This window comes from Notolabrus celidotus, chromosome 18, assembly GCF_009762535.1.
Source record: "Notolabrus celidotus isolate fNotCel1 chromosome 18, fNotCel1.pri, whole genome shotgun sequence".
Classification (NCBI taxonomy): Eukaryota; Metazoa; Chordata; class Actinopteri; order Labriformes; family Labridae; genus Notolabrus; species Notolabrus celidotus.
In genome coordinates this window covers 28,588,679-28,610,525 of record NC_048289.1, presented here as the reverse complement: position 1 = coordinate 28,610,525, position 21,847 = coordinate 28,588,679, and the positions used below count along the sequence as shown (strand labels likewise).

The 21,847-nt window shown below is 39.2% G+C and overlaps 2 protein-coding genes across 4 annotated transcripts in view; both read left to right on the top strand.

Moving 5' to 3' along the window:
- thrab (thyroid hormone receptor alpha b) overlaps positions 1–21,847 on the top strand; it is a 482,714-nt gene that overhangs the window by 28,064 nt on the left and 432,803 nt on the right. The window lies entirely within an intron of this gene.
- Positions 1,381–17,922, top strand: ormdl3 (ORMDL sphingolipid biosynthesis regulator 3). Of its 3 annotated transcripts, none has more exons than XM_034707686.1 (4): positions 1,381–1,887; positions 3,678–3,935; positions 6,311–6,462; positions 12,103–17,922. In XM_034707686.1, exons 2-4 carry the CDS (start codon positions 3,762–3,764, stop codon positions 12,236–12,238), a joined length of 462 nt encoding a protein of 153 aa, XP_034563577.1. In that variant the 5' UTR covers positions 1,381–1,887; positions 3,678–3,761; the 3' UTR covers positions 12,239–17,922. The 3 variants fall into 3 exon arrangements, with proteins under 3 accessions (XP_034563577.1, XP_034563576.1, XP_034563578.1); XM_034707685.1 differs by having other exon boundaries at positions 3,655–3,935; XM_034707687.1 differs by having other exon boundaries at positions 3,681–3,935; positions 12,103–14,102.

Genomic DNA, 21,847 nt, shown 5'->3' with positions numbered 1-21,847 from the left:
GTAAATGTATTGCATGATGCTCACACTGTGTATTTAATCTCTTGTGCATGACAAAGTTGAATCAAAATTTAGTGCACAACTTCTGTTTTTATTTGATCTTAAACTGCCCAACACTGCTTTGACTGATGGCCATGAACTTTTGGATCCCCTTAGGATACATGGTGCACACTTCAGAGAACCTCTTATTGTTCCTCCTGCAGAACTGATGGTGTTACCACCAGCTTCAGCTGTAGTACCCTGTATTAAATGCTACATATCATATGATGGTGACAGCTGAAAATAAGATGACAAACCTGGTGAATTTAAAGTTCATTGATAAAGCAATTATATTAATGCAAAAATAAGTTTGATTCTAAAAAAAATTGTTTTAATATATATTTTTTTTTAATTATATATTTTTATTTTTTCTGTTTTTTCCTGTTAATATACTCTATTAACAGTGTAGCGCCCACATTTGTAGTTGAATATTGTAAAATGGTAAACAGAAAATAGAGCTACTGGAAAAAAAGGCTTATTCAATATTAAGTTTTATTTTATATTAACTTTGTTCATTAGAACTTTTTTGACATAATTCAACAACTGTGTTGAACACTTGTAATTGAACAAGTCATATAACAATACAATTAAGACAATGTAATTCTTAAATGATAACAAGAAAATAAAATGTATTAATAAATCAAAAAAGATCAATTATGAATACAAAAACACACAAACAAGCAAACAGAAACTTAATGATTAGAACAATAAGTGAATAGACTTTTAAAAGCTTACATTTAAATGCTAAAATGTATAAAACAAATTGTATTTCGTTGTTTATAAACATTTGAATTTCAAGCCCCCAAATGTCAATCAAGCAATTATATTGATGCAAGAATAATAAATAATAAATTTTACATTCTTACAAAATTGTATTGATATATTTTTAAAAATATATATATTTTTTATTTTTCCTGTTAATATACTCAATTAACAGAGTGTAGCAGCAAATTAGTAGTTGAATATTGGAGAATTTAGAACAGAAAATAGAGCTACTGTAAAAGATTATTATTCAATTTTGTTAACTAAGTTTTAAAAGCTTAAATTTAAATGCTAAAATGTAGAAATATTAATTTTATTTCGTTGTTTACAAACGTTTGAATTTCCACTCCTAAATGTCCGAAATGTCAATCATGCTTAAAAAATTGTGTCAATATATTTTTAAATTTATTTTATTTGTCCTGTTAATATACTCAATTAACAGAGTGTACCAGCCAAATTTGTAGTTTAATATTGTGAAATTGAAGAGTAAAAATACTGTAAATAAAGTGAATTATTTAACATTGGTATTAAGGTTTTAAAATCTTAAATTTTAATACTAAAATGTATAAACATTAATTTTATTTTGTTGTTTATAAACATTTTAATTTCCTAAATGTCAGTCCTGCTCCTCGGATCCCTCCTCCGCCGTGACGTCAAAAGGGGGCGTAGTCCGCCTTCCATCAACGCTTTCCACTCTGATTGGTCCGCTCCACCCACGTGACTCTCAACAGCCAATCACAGAGGAATGCGATGAGTGAAGGAACCGAGCCTTATTACGGGGGCCGTGGAAACGCGCAGCGGTGACGTCACGTGCTGAACTGTGCCGTGTTGTCAGCAGCTGTTTGTCTGGAAGACGAAGGAGAAGTGGACGCGTCTCGGTCTAATGTGAACCAGGGATCACACAGGAGACCGAAGCAGGACCCTGGACCTGAGACCTGATCCCGGATCACTGATGGGAGCCCTGGAGCCTCTGCAGACCCCCCCTGTGACAGTATCAATTACATAACTGAAGGCATCGATCAGACTCTAACTGTGATAACGGACTAGTGCCAACACAGGTCGGAGGAGTTGAAGCCATTTTTCTCTGCAGTGAGTGGACCCTTTTATTTACTCTGTGGACTTTAACTCCAGTGCAGCTAGGTAGCACACTTGTAGATCCCTGCAGCTCCATTAGGGATTACTGTGGAGCCAGTTAGATCTACAACACAGCATGCTGGAATGAGCAGCCTCCTGCTACTCTGTTTACTCATGTCAATCAATTAGAGCTGACCAGACCGAGACTGCAGGAGTCAGCAGGACAGAGATTACTACTTCTCTTGCATCCTTCTATTTATGCAACAACTTGTTTCTAAATAGCTTCCATGTGTCTTTTAAATCATCATAATGGAGCTTTATTGCACAATATCTTACACTAGGTTAAAGGTGGACACTTCAGGATGGATTAGAAATGCATATAACATGCAGGATATGTACTTAATGCATCACATGCAAACTTTAATAGTGATTGTGAATATTGAGCATGTTATTTTGCACGATTTTGCAGCCATTGTAGTCAATTATGCACCCAAAACTCCTCATTTCTTACGCTAAGTTAAAGGTAGACACTTTAGGATGGATTAGAAGTGTGTGTAACATGAAGGATATGTACTTAATGCATCACATTCAAACTTTGATAGTGATTGTGAATATTGAGCATGTTATTTTGCATGATTTTGAAGCCACTGTATTCAATTATACACCCAAAACTCCTCATTTATCATGCTAAGTTAAAGGTAGACACTTTAAGATGGATTAGAAATGCATATAACATGAAGGATATGTACTTAATGCATCATATGCAAACTTTAATAGTGAGTATGAATGTAAAGCATGTTGTGTTGCATGATTTTGAAGCCACTGTAGTCAATTCTGCACCCAAAACTCCTCATTTCTTATGCTAAGTTAAAGGTAGCTACTTTAAGAATGATTAGAAGTGTGTGTATAACATGCAGGTAAGGTAGGATTGTTGAGATATGTACTTAATGCATCACATGCAAACTTTAATAGTGATTGTGAATGTTGAGCATGTTATATTGCATGATTTTGCAGCCACTTTAGTGAATTATGCACCCAAACTCCTCATTTCTTACACTTAGTTAAAGGTAGACACTGTAAGATGGATTAGAAATGTATATAACATGCAGGATATGTACTTAATGCATCGCATGCAAACTTTAATAGTGATTGTGAATGTAAAGCATGTTGTGTTGCATGATTTTGCAGCCACTGTAGTCAATTATGCACCCAAAACTCCTCATTTCTTAAGCTAAGTCAAAGGAAGCTCCAGATTACAAATGCATATAACATCAAGAACAGGTACGATTGTTAAGATATGTAATTAATGCATCACTTGAAAACTTTGATAGTGATTGTGAATATTGAGCATGTTATTTTGCATGATTTTGCAGCCACTTTAGTCAATTATGCACCCAAAACTCCTCATTTCTTTCAAGTAACTTAATATTTTTCTAGTTCTTAAGCAAAGTTTGTCAAGATAGCTTTTTTAAACAACAAAATTTGGGATGTAAATAATAAAAAAAACACATGGTCCAAGCTGTTTTGAGTACTTCACTGATGTGTTGATCCAAAGAGCTCAAAGACGTCTTAATGTTGAGTCAATGAAATGATGCCACCCAAGGTTTGTGAAGCAGATTTCGAGTCAGAGCTCAGCCCTTCATAGAAATGATTATTCCAGCAAGTGAGTAAGTCTTATCAGCGCATACTTTTCAGGCAAAGTGTAGGTATTTGCTATAAAAAGCTCTATAAACACTCCACATTATGACGTCCCTTTTGCAGACTGTTAATAATCAGATGTAGACGTCTCTCTGTTTATCTCCCAGCAGACCAGCCTGGGATAAAGTGCAAACAGGAGGTTCAAAGAGGTAGTGCAGTGCTTTTGAAGTGGCACCACCTCTGCCGCCATCATGAATGTGGGCACGGCACACAGCGAGGTGAACCCGAACACCCGGGTGATGAACAGCAGGGGGATGTGGCTCTCTTACATCCTGGGCATCGGCCTCCTGCACGTCATCCTGCTCAGCATTCCCTTCGCCAGCGTACCTGTGGTCTGGACCCTCACCAACCTCATACACAATCTGGTCAGTTCAGCATACTTTCCATAAGAACCGCCGGCCTGACCGCTGTTTATTCCATGATTTGTTGAAGAAGTCAGGGAGGAAAAAGGACATGAAGAAGTGAATAGAAATAGCTCTCTGGAGGAGGAAGAATGAAATAAGTCACCACAGATAGACAGTGAAGCTTCATTAAACTGCATTAGTTACATTCTTTGTAACGTGTTATCCAAACCAGCCTTTAAGCCATTCCTTGTTATTGCATCTAAAGTTATGATAACACAGGGTTGTCTGTCTGGGCCTCAGCTTCTGAAAAAAGTTCAATATGAACCTCATCTTATTGAAGGAGTGTTTGTTATGAGACACTCTAAACACAGTGTTTGACTTCTTTCACTGCCTTTCATCCTGCTGCAGTTTGCCTCACAGTCTGGGCAGCTTGCAGTGGGTTGGCTCATCAGTTTTTGGGAATAGCTTGCAAAACAAGGCTGCCTTTAAACTGGAACAGCTGATTTTTTTTATGCTTTTGTGATCCCTGATAAATGTAGATTCAAGGATGATTTGGGGCTGATAAATGCAAGCTCACGTAGACCATCCTTCAGATTTTTCTCTGACTGTGGCTTGGACACAACATCAGTAACATAAACTCATCCGTCCCTCTCTGATCCGTCACAGCACCAGGTCTGATAGGTTACTATTCTAGTCAATGTGTTAACTTCCACTGGATCCGCTCCGTTGCATTCCAGCTCCGTCCCAGAAATGCAAGACTTCTATTTTTGTCCGGATGCCGGAGCATGACTCATCAATCTCAACAGAGCAGATGGAGTGGGACAGGAAGTCAGGTTTCACCAAAACAAAATCAAAAACATCCGGTTAATTTTCAGAATAAAACACTCTGTGTTATCACCAGATCGTATTTCACTTAACTACAACAACAAACCAAAGTCATGATGAGCGGAGCCAGGCCTGGAGGCAACAGGTCAGAGGTTTTCAGAGGACCAGGAAGACAACATGGATGAGGAAAGGAGGAGGAGGAGAATCCTTGATTCAGTGTTTACTGCAAGAAAACCTCGGTCACATGACTCCAGCTGTCCGACGGTCCTGGAGCTAGACCACAGTGGATCGTGACATGGACACAGATCTGGTGGAAGTCCCTGGTTAACCAAACATTGACTATTTCCCAGAACAGAACTATTTAGGTCTGCCCTTTTTATTCTGCAAGTCTGCAACAGCTCCTCCCTCTTCACGCCTTTGTACTCCTCCTGCAGCGGTGTAATATTTGTGTCCCAGTCTATGAATTCACACAAGAAGTAAACATGAACACACACACACACACACACAAACACACACACACACTTTGACACTGCTCTGCCCTGTAACGCCTCTGTTACATCCTCTGATGCTGGCACTTCATCCCACCATCACATCTCTGTAGCCCTCCTCATGCTGCCAGTGGAAGGCGTGATATTCATGCCCTTTGTAACATCTGTGCTGGCGTCTGAGGAAGTGACAGAGGTGTTACAGGATCACTGTGAGCCAGCTGAGCAGGCAGGGTGGAGCAGCTCTCTATGTGTGTGTATGTGGAGCTCTTAGTGAGTTTCCCTCTCATGCTTCCAATATGTGACATCACTATCTGGGATCGATATGAAAGTACAGTACACAGGCGTGACGTGGCGGTGGTTGCAGCTGTGGACTCACAGAATGAAAAGGTCTTGTGACATTTGTATTGACGGCGAGACATTATGGGAGCTTAAACATCCCGCCTTTAACTCACAAAATAAAAAGGGCTTCATAAAAGTTTGGGAGTCAATAAGGAGCATAAATAAGACGGCAGCTCCTGTAGTATGACCTTATAAAGAAAGACATACCAATGCTCCATTCTTCTGTTGTGTTAGGAAGACAAGCCTACCTTTTCATACAAGATACAGTGATGTGTGCAGAAACCTAAACCAGAAACAAACCGCAATGCAGCATGGTACACCGAGTCCAACATTTGCAGAGAGGCTGAGGAAGCATGCATACATGCAACATAAATGTGTCTTTAGTTTTATTGAGCACGCTGGTGTTCTGGGTGAAAGAGAAAATGTGGAAATGTTATATCAGAGTCATAGATCGAAAAGGTCAGAAAGTTCAACACTCTACAAACAAAGATCGGCTTTGTTTTGCAAAACCTTTTCCATGCAGGAGATATTCTGGAGTCCTCAGGGAGTTCATATCTGATAGTCTGGGTTGAGGTGTCTGGGAATACTGAGACACACAAACTTGCTGCATGCATGAGGTCTGAGAAGTATATTGAGGACATGTAAAAGATGGAGCCTTTAATGTCTTTATTTCCTTCTGACATATCTTAAAATCCAGCAACAGCTCATACAGACCTTTAACTCTACACCTCTCTTCTCCTGCAGTGTATGTACCTCCTACTTCACACGGTCAAAGGGACGCCGTTTGAAACCCCAGATCAGGGCAAAGCTCGCCTCCTCACACACTGGGAGCAGATGGACTACGGCGTCCAGTTCACTGCTTCACGCAAGTTCCTCACCATCACACCCATTGTCTTGTGAGTATCTCTCTCTCCTAATCCCCATGTTGATCTTCAGCCGTGTAACAGGTGGCAGGAACAGCTGATCATAAAGAACGGATCTGAATTAGAGGACACGCTGAGAAACGAGTAGAGCCGGATTGTGTGTGTGTGTGCTGCGGTGCCAACACTCTGACATTAAGAAGGTGTAGACAGATTAAGAGAGTATAAACAGAACAAGTGCTCCAACAAGGACTTGATCTTCACTGGCTTCAATTCCACTGGCTTCGAACAAGAGTCTTTTAGCCCCCAGGACTACTTTACCCTAAACTAAAAGGTTCCTGTGCCCCCATTGTTGGGCTGAAGTCCCGGGTAGATTTTGCAAATCAGGCCAGTGACGTATGGAGGAAGCTGCTAAATCAAGAGAATCACAGCTTCTTCTTTTGAAAAGTACACACACATACAAAAAAGATAGAACAAATAAAAACTAATGAAAGAAAGAGAAATCAAGTGAATCACAGATGGAAAAAACAATGACTGTGAATGTTTTTTGAAAAAATTTGAAACAAAAAAATTGACCCAAAAAAATGTTTGAAAAAAAAAAATTTGAAAAAGAATTTTGTCGAAAAAAAAAAATTTGACAAAAAAAATTGAAATTTGAAAAAAAAAAAAATTTGAAATTTGAAAAAAAAAAAAATTGAAATTTTGTTTTTTTTTTAAAAAATAAAATTTGACAAAAAAAAATTTACAAAAAAGTTGACCCAGAGCCTGTTGAAAAAATAAATCTTTGAAATTGTGCTCCCAAAGCAGAAAAAACTTGAAAAAAAGTGAAAATTTTGCGCCTGCGGTTAAAAACATGTAAAAAGCAATGAATTAATCAACACGTGAGAGGAGATAAGCGCGAGTAGCAAGACGTTTCAACACGGCTTTAAAATCATTTTCAACTCAAAAAGCCGTGGCAGAGATCGGCTGGTGTTCTGGTTTAAACAGCGACCCTGTTAACTGGAGACTCTCAGCCGGATGCATCCCTCATAAACGTCTTTAGACGATCATTAAATATCTGATGAGGATATTTTGAAATCTTAATAAAAACTAAACTAGTTTGCATTCCCAGGAACTCCCTCTGTGTTTGAACAGCTGTGTAAACTCCACAAACACTGACATGTTCAAGCTGAAGGTCTCCAGTTTACAGGGTCACTTTTAAAACCGGAACACCGGGAGAGACGCATTCACGGGGTCAGGCTGAGAGAAGACTACTGTTACAAGCTGCTAAATCAAGAGAATCACAGCTTCTTCTTTTGAAAAGTACACACATACAAAAAAGATAGAACAAATAAACACTAATGAAAGAAAGAAAATCAAGTGAATCACAGATGGAAAAAACAATGACTGTGAATGGTTTTTGGAAAAATTTGAAACAAAAAAATTGACAAAAAAAAATGTTTGGAAAAAAAAAATTGACAAAAAAAAGATTGAAAAAAAAAAAAAAAAAACTGACAAGAAAAAATTAGAAAAAAAAATTTGTTGAAAAAAAAAATTTGAATTTTTTTTTTTTTTTTTTTTTTTAAGTTGACAAAAAAGTTGACCCGGAGCCTGTCGAAAAAATAAATGTTCCTCAAATTTGAAATTGTTCTCCCAAAGCAGAAAAAACTTGAAAAAAAGGGAAATTTTTGCGCCTGCGGTTAAAAACATGGAAAAAGCAATGAATGAATCAACATGTGAGAGGAGATAAGCGCGAGTAGCAAAGACGTTTCAACACGGCTTTAAAATCCTTTTCAACTCAAAAAGCCGTGGCAGAGATCGGCCGGTGTTTTGGTTTGAACAGCGACCCTGTTAACTGGAGACTCTCAGCCGGATGCATCCCTCATAAACGTCTTTAGACGATCATTAAATATCTGATGAGGAGATTTTGAAATTTTAATAAAAACTAAACTAGTTTGCATTCCCAGGAACTCCCCCTGTGTTTCAACAGCTGTGTAAACTCCACAAACACTGACACGTTCAGCTGAAGGTCTCCAGTTTACAGGGTCACTTTTAAAACCGGAACACCGGGAGGAGAGATGCATTCACGGTGGGCTGAGAGAAGTTCCTAGTAGGTTTTTAGGTCTCTATGGAAGAGGGTGATTACTTTTCTCCTCCATCTATCATCTTAATCAGCACCAACCTCCACCTGTTCTGTAATCAGCATCTGATCAGGCACAGAGTTGTGTTTTTGCAGGATTAACTTGTCGCCCTTTATGATTCATCTGAGTTTTCTCCACTCTCTGCGTGCTGTTTTTGACTTTTCACTCACAATGAGTGTTGATTGATTATCCTCCCTGCTGCTCCCTCATTAGTCAAGCTCACAAATTGTTAAGGGGCTTAGTATTTTGCAGCAGGACCCCATGCTGCCTCCCTGCCCTTTTCCATCCTTATTAACCAGCACAGTTCAGTTTACAGGAAGCACTCTCGCAGACTCCCCGGGGTTTGTTTGCCGGCTCAGCGTGAACATTGTCCCCATAGAGGTTTTACAGGTGTGTGAAAGAGCCTCCCCTTCGTTTTCTTTAACAGCCCGTACAAACATGACGACTCGATCGGTCAGTCGGGAGGCTTCAGATGGAAAACACTTTTACAAAAGTTTCTCAAGAGCTTCTTTTACATGTCTTCACTCGTCCGGCAGAGATCAGAATGTGCGGTTCCTCACCCTGAGCTTGAAAACAATCTAACTCGATGTGTGCAGTAACATCTTTAAATGCTGTTTGAATGCTGTTTACATCCAAACATCAAAGCCTTTATTGACTGTAGTGTCCCTGCACTTAAACCACATCTGTGTATCCACTGCTGCATGTAGGGACACGGTCAGGGCTTATGAGAGGACATGATGAGAGCCTGTGAGAGGTATTTCTCTCCATCCGTTTAATTAGATTTGCTTCAATGAAAGATAAAAAACTCAGCAAGTAAACAAAGTTTGAGTCTGGAAACTTTTCAGTCACAGACGTTTCAGGGAAAAACAGACATCTGGGTCCACTGCAATCATTGAACGATGTTAGAGGATGTTCTTTTGTGCTGTTATGAAAGAGACCGGCCTGAAAAACATCCTGAGGGAGTAACAGAGCTTTAACTTGTTCTATATTTGATTAATTGTCGGTTCATCAAAGTGCATCTTGGCACGTTTTGAGGACAACACATACATTTCAGTCAAACGTCATATCTTCTTCATTTTATATGATATATCCCAAAAAGTAAAGATACACTGAAGTGGGGTTAAACAGTCACTGATGTTGCAATGCTGCTTCTCTGCATGTTGAAACAGTCTCCCTCATTCTGGTGTTGGCACTGTGTGTTATGAGTAAGCATCCTACTGTGGCTACAAGAAGAAACCCAAGTGAGAGATTATTATAAATGAAGAGTCATGATTTTATTTTATTTTTTCATCCAGGTGATTCTTCACTTGTTGTTTCTTTTGGGTTGTAAACATAGACTCACGTATGACTTTCTGGTGGGTTTTTTTAGACGACCAATTTGCCGTAAAACCTGGAATATAATCACACCGGTATATAAGAAGTATATACCGGGGGAGAGAGACAGGAAATGTGGGGGAGCAGAGAGCGGGGGGAAGATATGCAGGACATGGTCGCAGCAGGCGATCTCTGCTACGAGGGCTATAGCCTCTGTATGTGGGGCGCTTAGACCGCTAGGCCGCCAGCGCCCCATAGCCCTCTATTTTTAAAGCTATCTTTTTATTTACTCCATGACTATTATTCATTTATTTATTACCTATCAGGACACGAAGTACTTATCTATTGCAACAAGACCTGACCTATACATTTCGTTCTCTCATGTTCACATGGTCAGAATGACAAATAAAGGAGCACCGTCGGCCTTGCAGCCTGAGCATGTGCCCCTTATACAGAGGCTATAGCCCTCTTCGCAGAGGTCGCTGGTTCAAATGCCGGCCACGACCATATCCTGCTTGTCTTCCCCCCGCTCTCTGCTCCCCACATTTCCTGTCTCTCTTCAGCTGTCCTATCATAAAGGCACAAAAGCCCAAAATGACTTTAAAAATTAGAGAGCTATATAAACCAAAACACCCTCCCCAATAAAACCAGTAAGACATTCAGGCAGTAATAAAATCAGATGAACTACCTTCCAGCAAAGTGCAGTTTCTATGCAGCTGTGTAGCTCTTTCTAGCACCATCCTGCTAGCTGCTAACGGTATTGGAGCTCAGCCTACAGCAGAGTTGACATTTATGCAACCAACTCTCTGAGATTCGTGACACTCCCTCTGCAGGTCACTTGTCTAAATTGAGGCGTTTTCAATCAAACCAGCCCTCCACAAGCTTTATTATGTAACTGTATACCACCAGTTATCTTGAAGTGCATGATTATGACGTACTGAGGGTGAAAAGCTGTTAAAAGTGGCGCCACTATCTGGTCTCCTTTGCTTTGTCCAGTGTTCTTCTGGCGGTAAAGCGTCTGCCTCTCTACATTCTATACTGGTGTAATGGTCACAATGGTGGAGAGGACTCAGTCAACTTTTTAGATGATAAAAAAGTATTAAAGGTGACATATTATGCTCTTTTTCATCAACATATATTGGTCTAAGAGGTCCCCAAAACATATCTATAAAGTTTATTGCTCAAAAAAACACTTTGAAATCAGATTTTGGTCTGCCTGTAAACCCCTCTTTTTAAGCCCTGCTCAGAACACTCTGTTTTCTGTGTCTGTGCCTTTAAATGAGAATACGCTCTCTGACCACGCCCCCTCAGGAAGTGGATGTGGCGTCGGCTCTCCAGCACGTTGATCTAATGTTTACATGTTGGCTGAATATACACGGCTGCTCGCAGACCCACGTTACTTCAATCCTCTGAATCTGATCCAGAATCTGATCCTGACGGAGAGGCGCCTGCAGAAGGACCTTTCTGAAGGATTGGTCACAGATTTAGTGTTTCTTGTTGTTTTATTTCTCAGTATGTCGACGTGTCTTGGTACACAGCAACAAACATATGGCTATGTGGCTATGCTAACTAGCGCTAGCACTTTTCCATGACAAATAAAAATCATCCACTAGATCTTCAAATCTGCAGACGTGGGGAGTAAAACCAACCTTTGTGTTTATTAAGACAGCCTACAACTAGCATGCCTCCCTCCTAAGCTCCTTGTTAGCACCATAGACTTTTAAAAAATATGGACGTAGGATCCGTGACGTCACCCATCTGTTTCTGAAGAGCTGTTTTGAGACCAATCGGCTGCGGCAGCCATATTGCTTCTGTCGAGCCAGTGTGACGTAAAGAGGCGGGCTTTGAGCCTCCTAGCCAACAGCTACAGTGTTCCCGCAGGCAGCTGTGCCTCTCATTGGAAGACTGGTAATCTCAATATCTTCTAAATTACCGAATTAGAAAAAAATTCACCCCCCTCACAGTGAGAGGACATCGAGAAATGAGCTATTCAGACTGTGTGCTGAAACGGCTGGTTTCAGCACACATTTACAGAAAGGTGGAGAAATCAGAACAGGGGCAGAATGGATTCTGTTCATTTTTGGGGGGTTTGTAGACAGGGACACATATTTCAGGTAGAGAACCATTAAAAAGTCGATTTTGCATGATATGTCACCTTTAAAAGTGCATCTTATGCTCCAAATGTTACAGTATTTAAAGATAACATGCTTAATATTCTTTCCTTTTTGATCTCCTCCTGCAGGTACATACTCACAAGCTTCTACACCAAATACGACCGGGTCCATTTTGTGGTCAACACAGTGTCTTTGCTCACTGTACTCATCCCCAAGCTGCCTCAGCTGCACGGCGTGAGGATCTTCGGCATTAATAAGTACTGACAAGGCTGAAGAGGACACCTCCTTCCTCCGGTCCCCGTGGACTTGCTGAGAGCGCACAGAGTATCAGGCCTCTGATTTGGCTGCAGACCTACGAGGATCCGTGGCTCCCGACTCTGCTGAGCGCTGCTCTAAATGAAGCCTACTGAGGATACTGCCATGGTACCAAACCCCAGGAAAGAGCCTCAATACACTTTACAGAGAGGACAAAGAGAAAGTGCACTACAGTGGTTCTTTGTGGCCTATAAACTTTGAGTTGAAGGTTTTTTCCAGAGACACTAAAAAAGAGTTGGTAAGGGAGCATTATGCCTGTTGAAATGACAGTTTGGTGTCGAGGGGAGAGGACAATGACACCCGCTGGCACTCTGAGGCTGCAGTCTGAGTTATTTTGTATGTAATGACACAGCGCTGTATTTATTCAGCTTTTCTCCCACCAGAAGTGTCTTTTACTCGAGGTTTCAGAGGAGAGGAGCAATATTTTAATGAAACCGTGAGGGGCTTGTGAACTGCAGGCAGAGGCGAGACAAGACAGACCACAAGGTTTTATATTTAGCCCTCGCTTTACCGCTCGGGGGGCCAAGATTGGGAAGTTCAGTAACTCTTACTTTATCTGACCATTTCCATATTTGGACTCCTCTTGTCCTGTTCCGTGTCCCATTTAAGCCTCGCGCCCGCAGAGCCGTCTGGCCTGAGTGCAGAAAGAATGTAGAAGTGCAGTCCACTGATCAAACGCAGTGTAATGAGGAAGTCCTTCAGAATCATTTAAGAGAGAGGTTCTTCTGTCCTTCATTATTTTATAGTTACACAATAAAGACTCCTGTAGCCCCTTCAAAGAGAAACTCAGGAGCCATTAAGGAAGCAGGAGCTGCGTCTCCGCTTTAGATCTGAAAGCAAATTCCAATCTCATTAGGGTCACCTTTTCAAACTAAAGCAATCCATTACCGAAGCCTTTTAGATCCAGAAACACTCAAGTGTTTACAAAGATGTGTTCCTCCACTATAGAGCTGAATCTTGTAAACACACTCAGCTAGGAGTGGAACAAAATTAATTTCAGTGTGGAAAGTACACACCTGCAAAGAAACCCTCTCCAAAGTTTATGGTGGATGTAAGAATGGATTGCAGCTGCTAATAGCACCAAGAATTTCTCATCATTTGGCCAGCTATCTGCTCCATCTCGAGGTCTAATCCACAAAACAAACTGATATGCAAGTTTGTTTTATTGCTCTGATATGCAAGCACCAAAATGCTCCAAATGTTCTGCAGCCTTGTGCAGTGTGCTCCAGTTTTGCACCTGATTTTGGACTGAGATGAGCCGCCACATGTCCACTCTGTGCAGCGCAGAGCTGTGCTGTGTTCTCTCATCCTGACGGCGCTAAATTCTATCCATGTATAGATGACGAGCTGAATGGAGAGGGAAAGTCCTGATCACTTTATTCTTGATTCACAACCCAAGTGACACAAATTTCACAGCTTATAACAAGCTTACTTCCTGGAGTGAGCTAGATGTTATTTGCAATGAGGCTCATTTGCATTGAAAGGGTCATATTTTACCCCAAACACATGCATAATGGATCATTTAAATGTATGCAAAGCATGTCACCTTTTGTACGTGCTTCGTGAATAATGGCCGAGTTCCACCAGATCTGTGTCCGGTCGGTCTCCGATCCTTCACTGCACCGGATCTGATAGGTTTCTATTCCAGTCAATGTGTTAACTTCCACTGGATCCACTCCATTCCGTTGCAGCTCCGTCTCAGAGATGCAAGACTTCAATTTTTTTAGGATGCCGGAGCACGACGCATCAATCTCAACAGAGCAGATGGAGCGGGACAGGAAGTCAGGTTTCACCAAAACAAAACGAAAACATCCGGTTAATTTTCAGAATAAAACACTCTGTGTTATCACCAGATCGTATTTCACTTAACTACAACAACAAACCAAAGTCATGATGAGCGGAGCCAGGCCTGGAGTCAACAGGTCAGAGGTTTTCAGAGGACCAGAAAGACAACATGGATGAGGAGAGGAGGAGGAGGAGAATCCTTGATTCAGTGATTACTGCAGGAAAACCTCTGTCACATGACTCAAGCTGTCCGGTGGTCCTGCTCCATGCTGCGTTCCAAAAACCCACCCGGTGGGTGTTGACGGACGAGAGAGCATGGAGCCGGACTGCAACAGATCGGAGACGGACAAGACACGCATCTGGTTGAAGTCCTGGGTCACAGCTTTTATCCAGCTTACTTCCTGGAGCGAGCTTGCAAAAGGCAGCTCATTAGCTGTTAGCGCCAGTGTTAGTGAATTAGATGTTATTTGCAATGAGGCTCATTTGCATTGAAAGGGGCATATTTGACCCCAAATACATGCATAATGGCTCATTTACATGTATGCACTGCTGCACAGTGATACTTTTTACTCAGTTTGTGGAGCATGTCACCTTTTGCGTATGTTTTGTGAATTAGACAATGACATTTTGGCTCATTTGGACAAGATAAGCGGGTGCAAAAGCTGTGCAATATTTTTGAAATCATGCCCTGAGCAACATTAGTACTATGTTTTTTGGCTACCCATTGAATGAAAGTCCCCCCTCCTCCTCCTCCTTGTGCTGTTTGTGTCTCTAGCTCTTGACAAAAACCTTAAAATATAACCAAACAGTGAGATGGAAGCAATTCAAAGCATCTCCAGAGCTGAGGGTTTACAAGTTCAGATAATGTGTGGGTTTGTTAATCCAAGCAACCGCTGTCACACCCCACAGTCTGTGTCAGTTGTGAATTAAAGGGAAATGAAGAGGATTACCCACAGGAAACAATGTGGTCTGTCATACCAAAATAGTGCTTTGCACTCTTCCCCCGAGACGCACAAGAATCATGTAGCTGTGGTGCATCTTACAAGACCCTGCTCTCTGCCTTCAGTTTAGTTTTTAAATTATTTGAACATGTGTAGTTCATGTCTGGGAGGGTGTTGAGCCCCTAGCCGTTAACTGCAGGAATCAGAGGGTAGGTAGCAACCAGACAACCAGGGGCCTTTGGTCTGGGTGGGAGAGTCAGTGCATCTGCAACCAAATCCTACCAAATCATGCTGTCAGAGAATTATTTTTTCCAGCTTTACTTGTCTTTGTGCCCAAAAATAAAAGTGAAAGGAGAGATTGCTTAACCAAGATTTATGCCACAGTGATTATGTTTGTAGTCTAGATCTTTAAAGCTCCTGTGAGGAACGTTTAGTTTGTGTTGACTTTGGCGCCCCCTGTGGACAAAGCGGTACCTCTTGTCTCGTTGTTGATGTTATTATCTACATGGGCAAGATTTCTTCTCTGACTGTTGGAGAACACAGAATGGGAAGTTTAGTCAAACACATCACTTATTGGGAATCTATCACAATCAGACTGTTGGTGCGTTCCATTGAACTCAGTAGTTTAATGTCAGAGCTTGGAATGAGTTGGACACAAAGTCGGAAAGTTGTTTAGTCATTAGCTCCTGTTGTTGTTAGCATTGTTAGCTAATATGTAATAGTTTGTGCTCGAAAGCAACATGACGACATCTCTACAGATAGAACTTGCACAAAACTATACATGTGATTGATTTAATTACACTAAAAGAGACCTAACTGCGAATAAACAATACTGAAAGTACAGCCAACCGTATGAAGGTAAATATGATGCAAAATGCACGAGCTTGTAGACTTGATGTGAGAACCTGCAGAATACGATTTGAGAACTTGTGGATCAAAAATCTGAACTTGTATGTTTCATTTTTCACTTGTAAAAACAAATTCACACACGTGAGCTGAATTTGAAGTTACAGAAAAAAATAACTACATGGGAGCTTGTGGAAAAAATGTAAACTTGTATTTTGAAAATTTTAACTTGTACAAAATATTCATACAACATCATTCTGAATGTGAAGTCACACAAAAAAATATTCACACGTGTGAAAATTGACGAATCTGCGCAGTGGACTTTTGCAATACTTCTTGTGATAATGTGTTGCAAAACAAATTTGCACTTGTAGCTGTTGGGGGTGGCAGATTTTTGATCCACAAGTTCCATCCATCCATCTTCTTCCGCTTCTCCGGATCTGGGTCACGGGGGCAGCAGCCTCAGCAGGGAAGCCCAGACACTCCTCTCCTCGGCCCCTTCCGCCAGCTCCTCTGGGAGGATACCGAGGCGCTCCCAGGCCAGCTGAGAGACATAGTCTCGCCAGCGTGTCCTGGGCCTTTCCCGTGGCCTCCTCCCAGTCGGACATGCCCGAAGCTTCAAACCTTCCCAGTGCGAGCCGGAGGTCACTGCTCAATGAATAGGACCACATCATCTGCAAAAAGCAGAGATGGAATCCCAAGGCCACCGAACTGGACATCCTCCGCCACTTGGCTGCGCCTAGAAATTCTGTCCATAAAAGTTCTGAACAGAACCGGTGACAAAGGGCAGCCCTGGCGGAGTCCAACCCATCCACAAGTTCTCAAATCGTATTCTGGAGGTTCTCACATCAAGTCTACAAGCTTGTGCATTTTGCAACATATTTACCTTCATACATCGGGAGCAACCATCTTGGATATCAAGCTCAGGGTTACAGAAGTTCATCCAAGTGTCCAATTCATACTTCTGACTTATTGGGGTGCTCCGGTTGACTTATCCGACTTGCATCTTGGCGTCTGAGACCTAATGGAACGCACAATGAATCTGCAGAATGCATTCAGTCTTCAATGCTGATAGTCTCCTTTGCTTCTGTATGAATCTCAGTCTGTTTCATAACCAGCTACAAGCTCCTCACAGTAGCTTTAAAGAACATTTGAGGGATCCTCTTAATTTATGAGATCTGGAGGAATAAAGATAAACATGGTTTGTTACAGTGATGGTACAAAGCTGCGGCGTATTGTGAGTAAGAATGTTTATTTAGAGAACATTTCTGCTTGTAGATCTTTTTTACTTGTTTGTGAAAGGTCACAATTAAGCATGTTACCATGACTGTTAGTTAGTGATGTAATTAAGATCTAATTATAGGTTTTATCATAGGAGTGGAGTTTGATTATCGAGGTCGGGATGTTTCTCTTTTTGGATCGTACTGAAACTGTTACAGAAACCGAGCTCCGCTGCAATAAGAGGCACAAAGTAATGTATATCCTGTCTCATGAAACCAAACACCCTTCAGACCACCAACAGTAAGACTGCTTTAAATGAGAGATCTGAAGATTAAATATCTTATTTCCTGAGTGGAGAAATGAGACATTCTCCACGATGTTTGGAAAGAAGAAGCACATTTCAGTCTCAGCAGTGAGAGTAGCAGCCAGTAGCTGAAGTAGCAGAACTCCTGACTGTGAGCAGCAGCAGTGTTTAAAGTGGCAGAAGGAGTTTCATCTTTTTAGGGAAAAGTTTTCATCAATTGTAATTTCTTTGAATCATGCAGAATGATAATTAAACTCTTGTTGTGAGTTTGTAAATGCAACTTTCATCATCTTTCCACTCCCATGTGTCTGAGAGAAGAAAGGGCTGACTCCATACACATGTTGTGATGATTCAGAGCACAAAGTCAGGATTTTTGTTTGTACTCAGAAACAGTTTGTACTGAATGTTGACGAAATGTGAAACCACGTGCTCTCAGACTCTGTCGATGAGTGTATCAGTGGATTCTGAAGGAACTGTCAATGTGAGTGTCTGTACGAGTGCTTGATCCAAAATAATACAGTATTTTTAGAACATGATCTCCAAAGTATTTTTGTTTCTCTGTTAATCAAATGTTTAAGATACTTTAGGCTAAAGTCTGTTTTATTGCCATGTTTTTACTGTTTCATTTTTTTTATTTAGATTGAAGAAAGTCAGCAAAACATCTCCACTCGCCTACTTTTCTCATTTTTCTTTTTATTTATTTCTTTGAATTTTTCACATTATATACCCCAACATATTGAATTAAGGAATGTTGTGTTTTTCTTTAAAAGAAAAAAAAAAAATTAGGTGAATAAATCCAATGATAATCCTTATAATAATAAGAATAACTAACAATAAAAATGTTATAAATAATAATGAATAAATAATTTAACAATAACAATAAAAATTAATTAATTAATACTACTGCTAATAATACTACTACTAATAATAATACGAGAATAAATAAATAAATAAATAATAATACAATTATTATTATTAATAATAATAATAATAATAATAATAATAATAATGAATGAATAGTAATACAAATAATAAGAACAATAATTTAAAATAGAAAATAAATAACTAGAGAATAGAAAAAAAGACAATAATGAAAGTACAAAAACATAAATAGGTTAATATTTAAGAATAAATAAATAAATACAAAAGGTAAAAATAAGAAAAACGTGCTTCTCTCATTTACTGTAGTTCCTCCCCTCTCTCCTTTGGTCCGATGAGTCTTGTTCTTCCTCCTATGAACTTCAGCTCATAAAGGTTTCCTCTTAAAGCAACATGTCCCGGTCACTATCAGATTTAGTCTCTTTTAAGTGTGTGTACTTTTTGGTCTCTTTCAAAGCCTGCAGACCCAAACAGCTGATCAGTGCACTGCAGGCGTTCTGATGACAAAGTAAAGCTCTGAAAAATGTCTAAATCTTGCACTCATACTGACTTAAATGTTTGGGTCAGACTTTCCTAAAATGAGCTGAATGATGTGGTAGAGGTGATTCCATCTGTCGCAGTTGATAGCCTGTAGCTTCTGTGCAGGTTCTCTGGCTGGTTTGTAAATAGCCTCATACAGCCCAACTTAAAAAAAACAGCACTATCCCTTTAAGGAGTATGATGGTGGTGTGTGATAGTTCCTGTAAGCACTGAGTTTTGAACTGCATTTAATTTCATGTTTTTGGTGTTTTTAAGTTAAACATCTATAAAAGTGCGTATAAGGCAGGCTGGTCATTTTGCCAATAGGGGTGGGCATATCAAGCCAAAATACTATCCGATGATCACTGGCATCTATTCGGCGATTATTCGTAATCAAGCGGGACGATGTGCTGCTAGTAGCGGTCTGTCTGGACCTTTATGTCGGTGTTTCTGTGACGCAGCAGCCTGGCGTGTATGATTACATTTTACAGCCATGCTCAACGAATTTCCAGCAACTGCTGCTAATGCTTTCTAATTCTTTTGCTATTTAATGCAGTAAGCATTCTTCTTCTGTTATTTAATGCGGTTAGCAAACAGCTTTAAGACGCTCTATAGCCACCGTCTGGCAGGAATACCGTATTACAATCAGGCACCAGTGAAAACGATGAAATTAGTACTTTCAAAATGAGATATTTGCATTAACTCTTTGATTTTTAATCAGAGAACGAATATTCTAGCATTCAAAGATCATGTCCCTATCCCTATTTTCCAAGAGCAACATTGTATTTTGCTTCTCTTCAGCAGACTTGATTAAATCCCACAGAGACCCTTCAGCTTAACTCTTACTTTTTCTCACCCCTGTCATTTTCCCCCTGGCAATAAAGCATGGCCTCATACTAAAAATGAAATCTGTGACATTCACTCTGAAATATAACCCTGACACAACCATCCATGTCGCAGAACACTGGAGGATTGTGGGACATTGATTCCTGTGAAAGCAAAGGTTAGGTATTAGAGTGATATTATGTAGGATTTACTGCTGTGAGGATACAGATTTTACACCATTGACATAAAAACTCTTTTATTTATGGCAATAACACTGAAACACAGAAACAACCAATCATTCTGCAGTTTCATAAACAGTCCTGAGCTGTCACAGTTCTGCTCTAATAGATGTTTTGTGTCATTTTGCGTTGTTCTCCTGTTGACATGACTTAGTATTGACGTAATACCAAGAAGGCTGAAACAATGGCTGCATGTACAGCAGGTAGGTACAGTTAATCCATATGCTGGCTGAGGGAGGGGATTGATTCAGAGATCATAGAGGACACGCTGTAATGTCGGCCGTGTTCATACAGAAATTAAAACATTTGTATTTATAGACTAGAGTCGTTTCAGAGCTTCCACTTGTAGAAAATATCTCTCCTCAGGGCTTCAATCGGTACATTATTGCACGTGTTACATTTCCATAATAATGTACGACATGTTGGTGTTGTTAGACAAGAAGCAATTACTTCAAAAGGTCAACTTTGAGGAGAGAAGAAAAATATCTGTACCTTTTAGAAATAAGGATTTAGGCTGAGCTGCATGTGTGAACATAACTCAACTTTATTTCTACAGCACCTTTCATATATTCACGCATGCAGCCCAAAGTGCTTCACAATAGAACAGAGAGAGAGGAAAGAAACAGCAATAGGTAAAATGATACAGGGCTAAAACAAGATGGAGGAAAGTAATATGAAAAAATAAAAATAAATTTGTTATGATAAAATCAATAAATTAAAATGAGATAAATATCATAAAATAAAATAAACCCATTACAATAAAATTATAAAAAAAAATCATAAAATAAAATAAAATCATTACAGTGAAATTGAAAAAAATAAAAACATTACAACAAAATTGATAAAATAAAATCAGACTAATATCAGAAAAATAAAATAAAAAAAGATTTCAATAAAATGAATGAAATAAAATTAGATGGATATTAGAAAAATAAAATAAAATCACATCAATAAAATCCATAAAACAAAATCAGATAAATATCATATTAAAATAATTACAATAAAATAAAATATCAGAAAATCTTAATAAATCATTAAAATTAAATACAATCAAATTAATCATTAAAATTAAATTAAATCAAATATTAGAAAAATATAATAAAATCATTACCACAAAAATTGATAAAATAAAATCAGACTAATATCAGGAAAATAAAATAATTTTTTTTTCAATAAAATGAATGAAATAAAATCAGATGGATATCAGAAAAATAAAATAAAATCACATCAATAAAATCCATAAAATAAAATCTGATAAATATCATATTAAAATAATTACAATAAAAAAATATATCAGAAAATCAAATTAAATCATTAAAATTAAATAAAATCAGATATTAGAAAAATAAAACAAAATCATCACAGTAAAATCAATAAAATAAAATCAGATAGATATCAGAAAATATAATTAAAAATTATATAACATAAATTAAGATAGAATAAAATAAAAATTATGCTAGAACAATGGTAATAATGGTAATAAAGCAGTCCAGGTCCAAAAAACAAATCACTTCAAAAGCCAGATTAAAAAGTTAAGTCATTAGTTTACTTTTAAAAAAAAAATACAGAGCCCGCCCTTTTAAGTTCCAAAGTTTAAGGACATAAAAACAAGAACCACTTTTTCCTGCTAAAAATCAGGGTGATCACATGTGTGCAGGTATGAACCATAGACTGTATGAAACAATGGACAGGACAACAGGTTTACCTGAGTGAAGACAAAACTTTAAAAGCTCCCCCTGGCTTTAGTGAGACTGAGTTCTCCATTATAGCAGATAGGAGTAGGGCCAAACTAAGACAATAGCATTTTCAGATTTGAGTTGGATTTCACTTTGAGCACAGACATTTTAAGCCACATGTTTTAGATAACTGTTATCATTTTTGTTTTGTATGCCCATATTAAGAGGATAGGACGGTGACTAGAGAAGGACACTTGGAAAAGAGACATGCAGCAGTTCTGTACACCGGACCTGAAGGCCTTTAAGGATTTAAAATCAACATT

Bases quoted from the DNA above. Each gene is read 5' to 3' on its own strand.
- ormdl3 (XM_034707686.1), top strand. From the start codon at position 3,762: ATGAATGTGGGCACGGCACACAGCGAGGTGAACCCGAACACCCGGGTG. The intron at 3,936-6,310 runs GTCAGTTCAGCA...CTTCTCCTGCAG, and splicing joins CCAACCTCATACACAATCTG to TGTATGTACCTCCTACTTCA. The intron at 6,463-12,102 runs GTGAGTATCTCT...CTCCTCCTGCAG, and splicing joins ACCATCACACCCATTGTCTT to GTACATACTCACAAGCTTCT.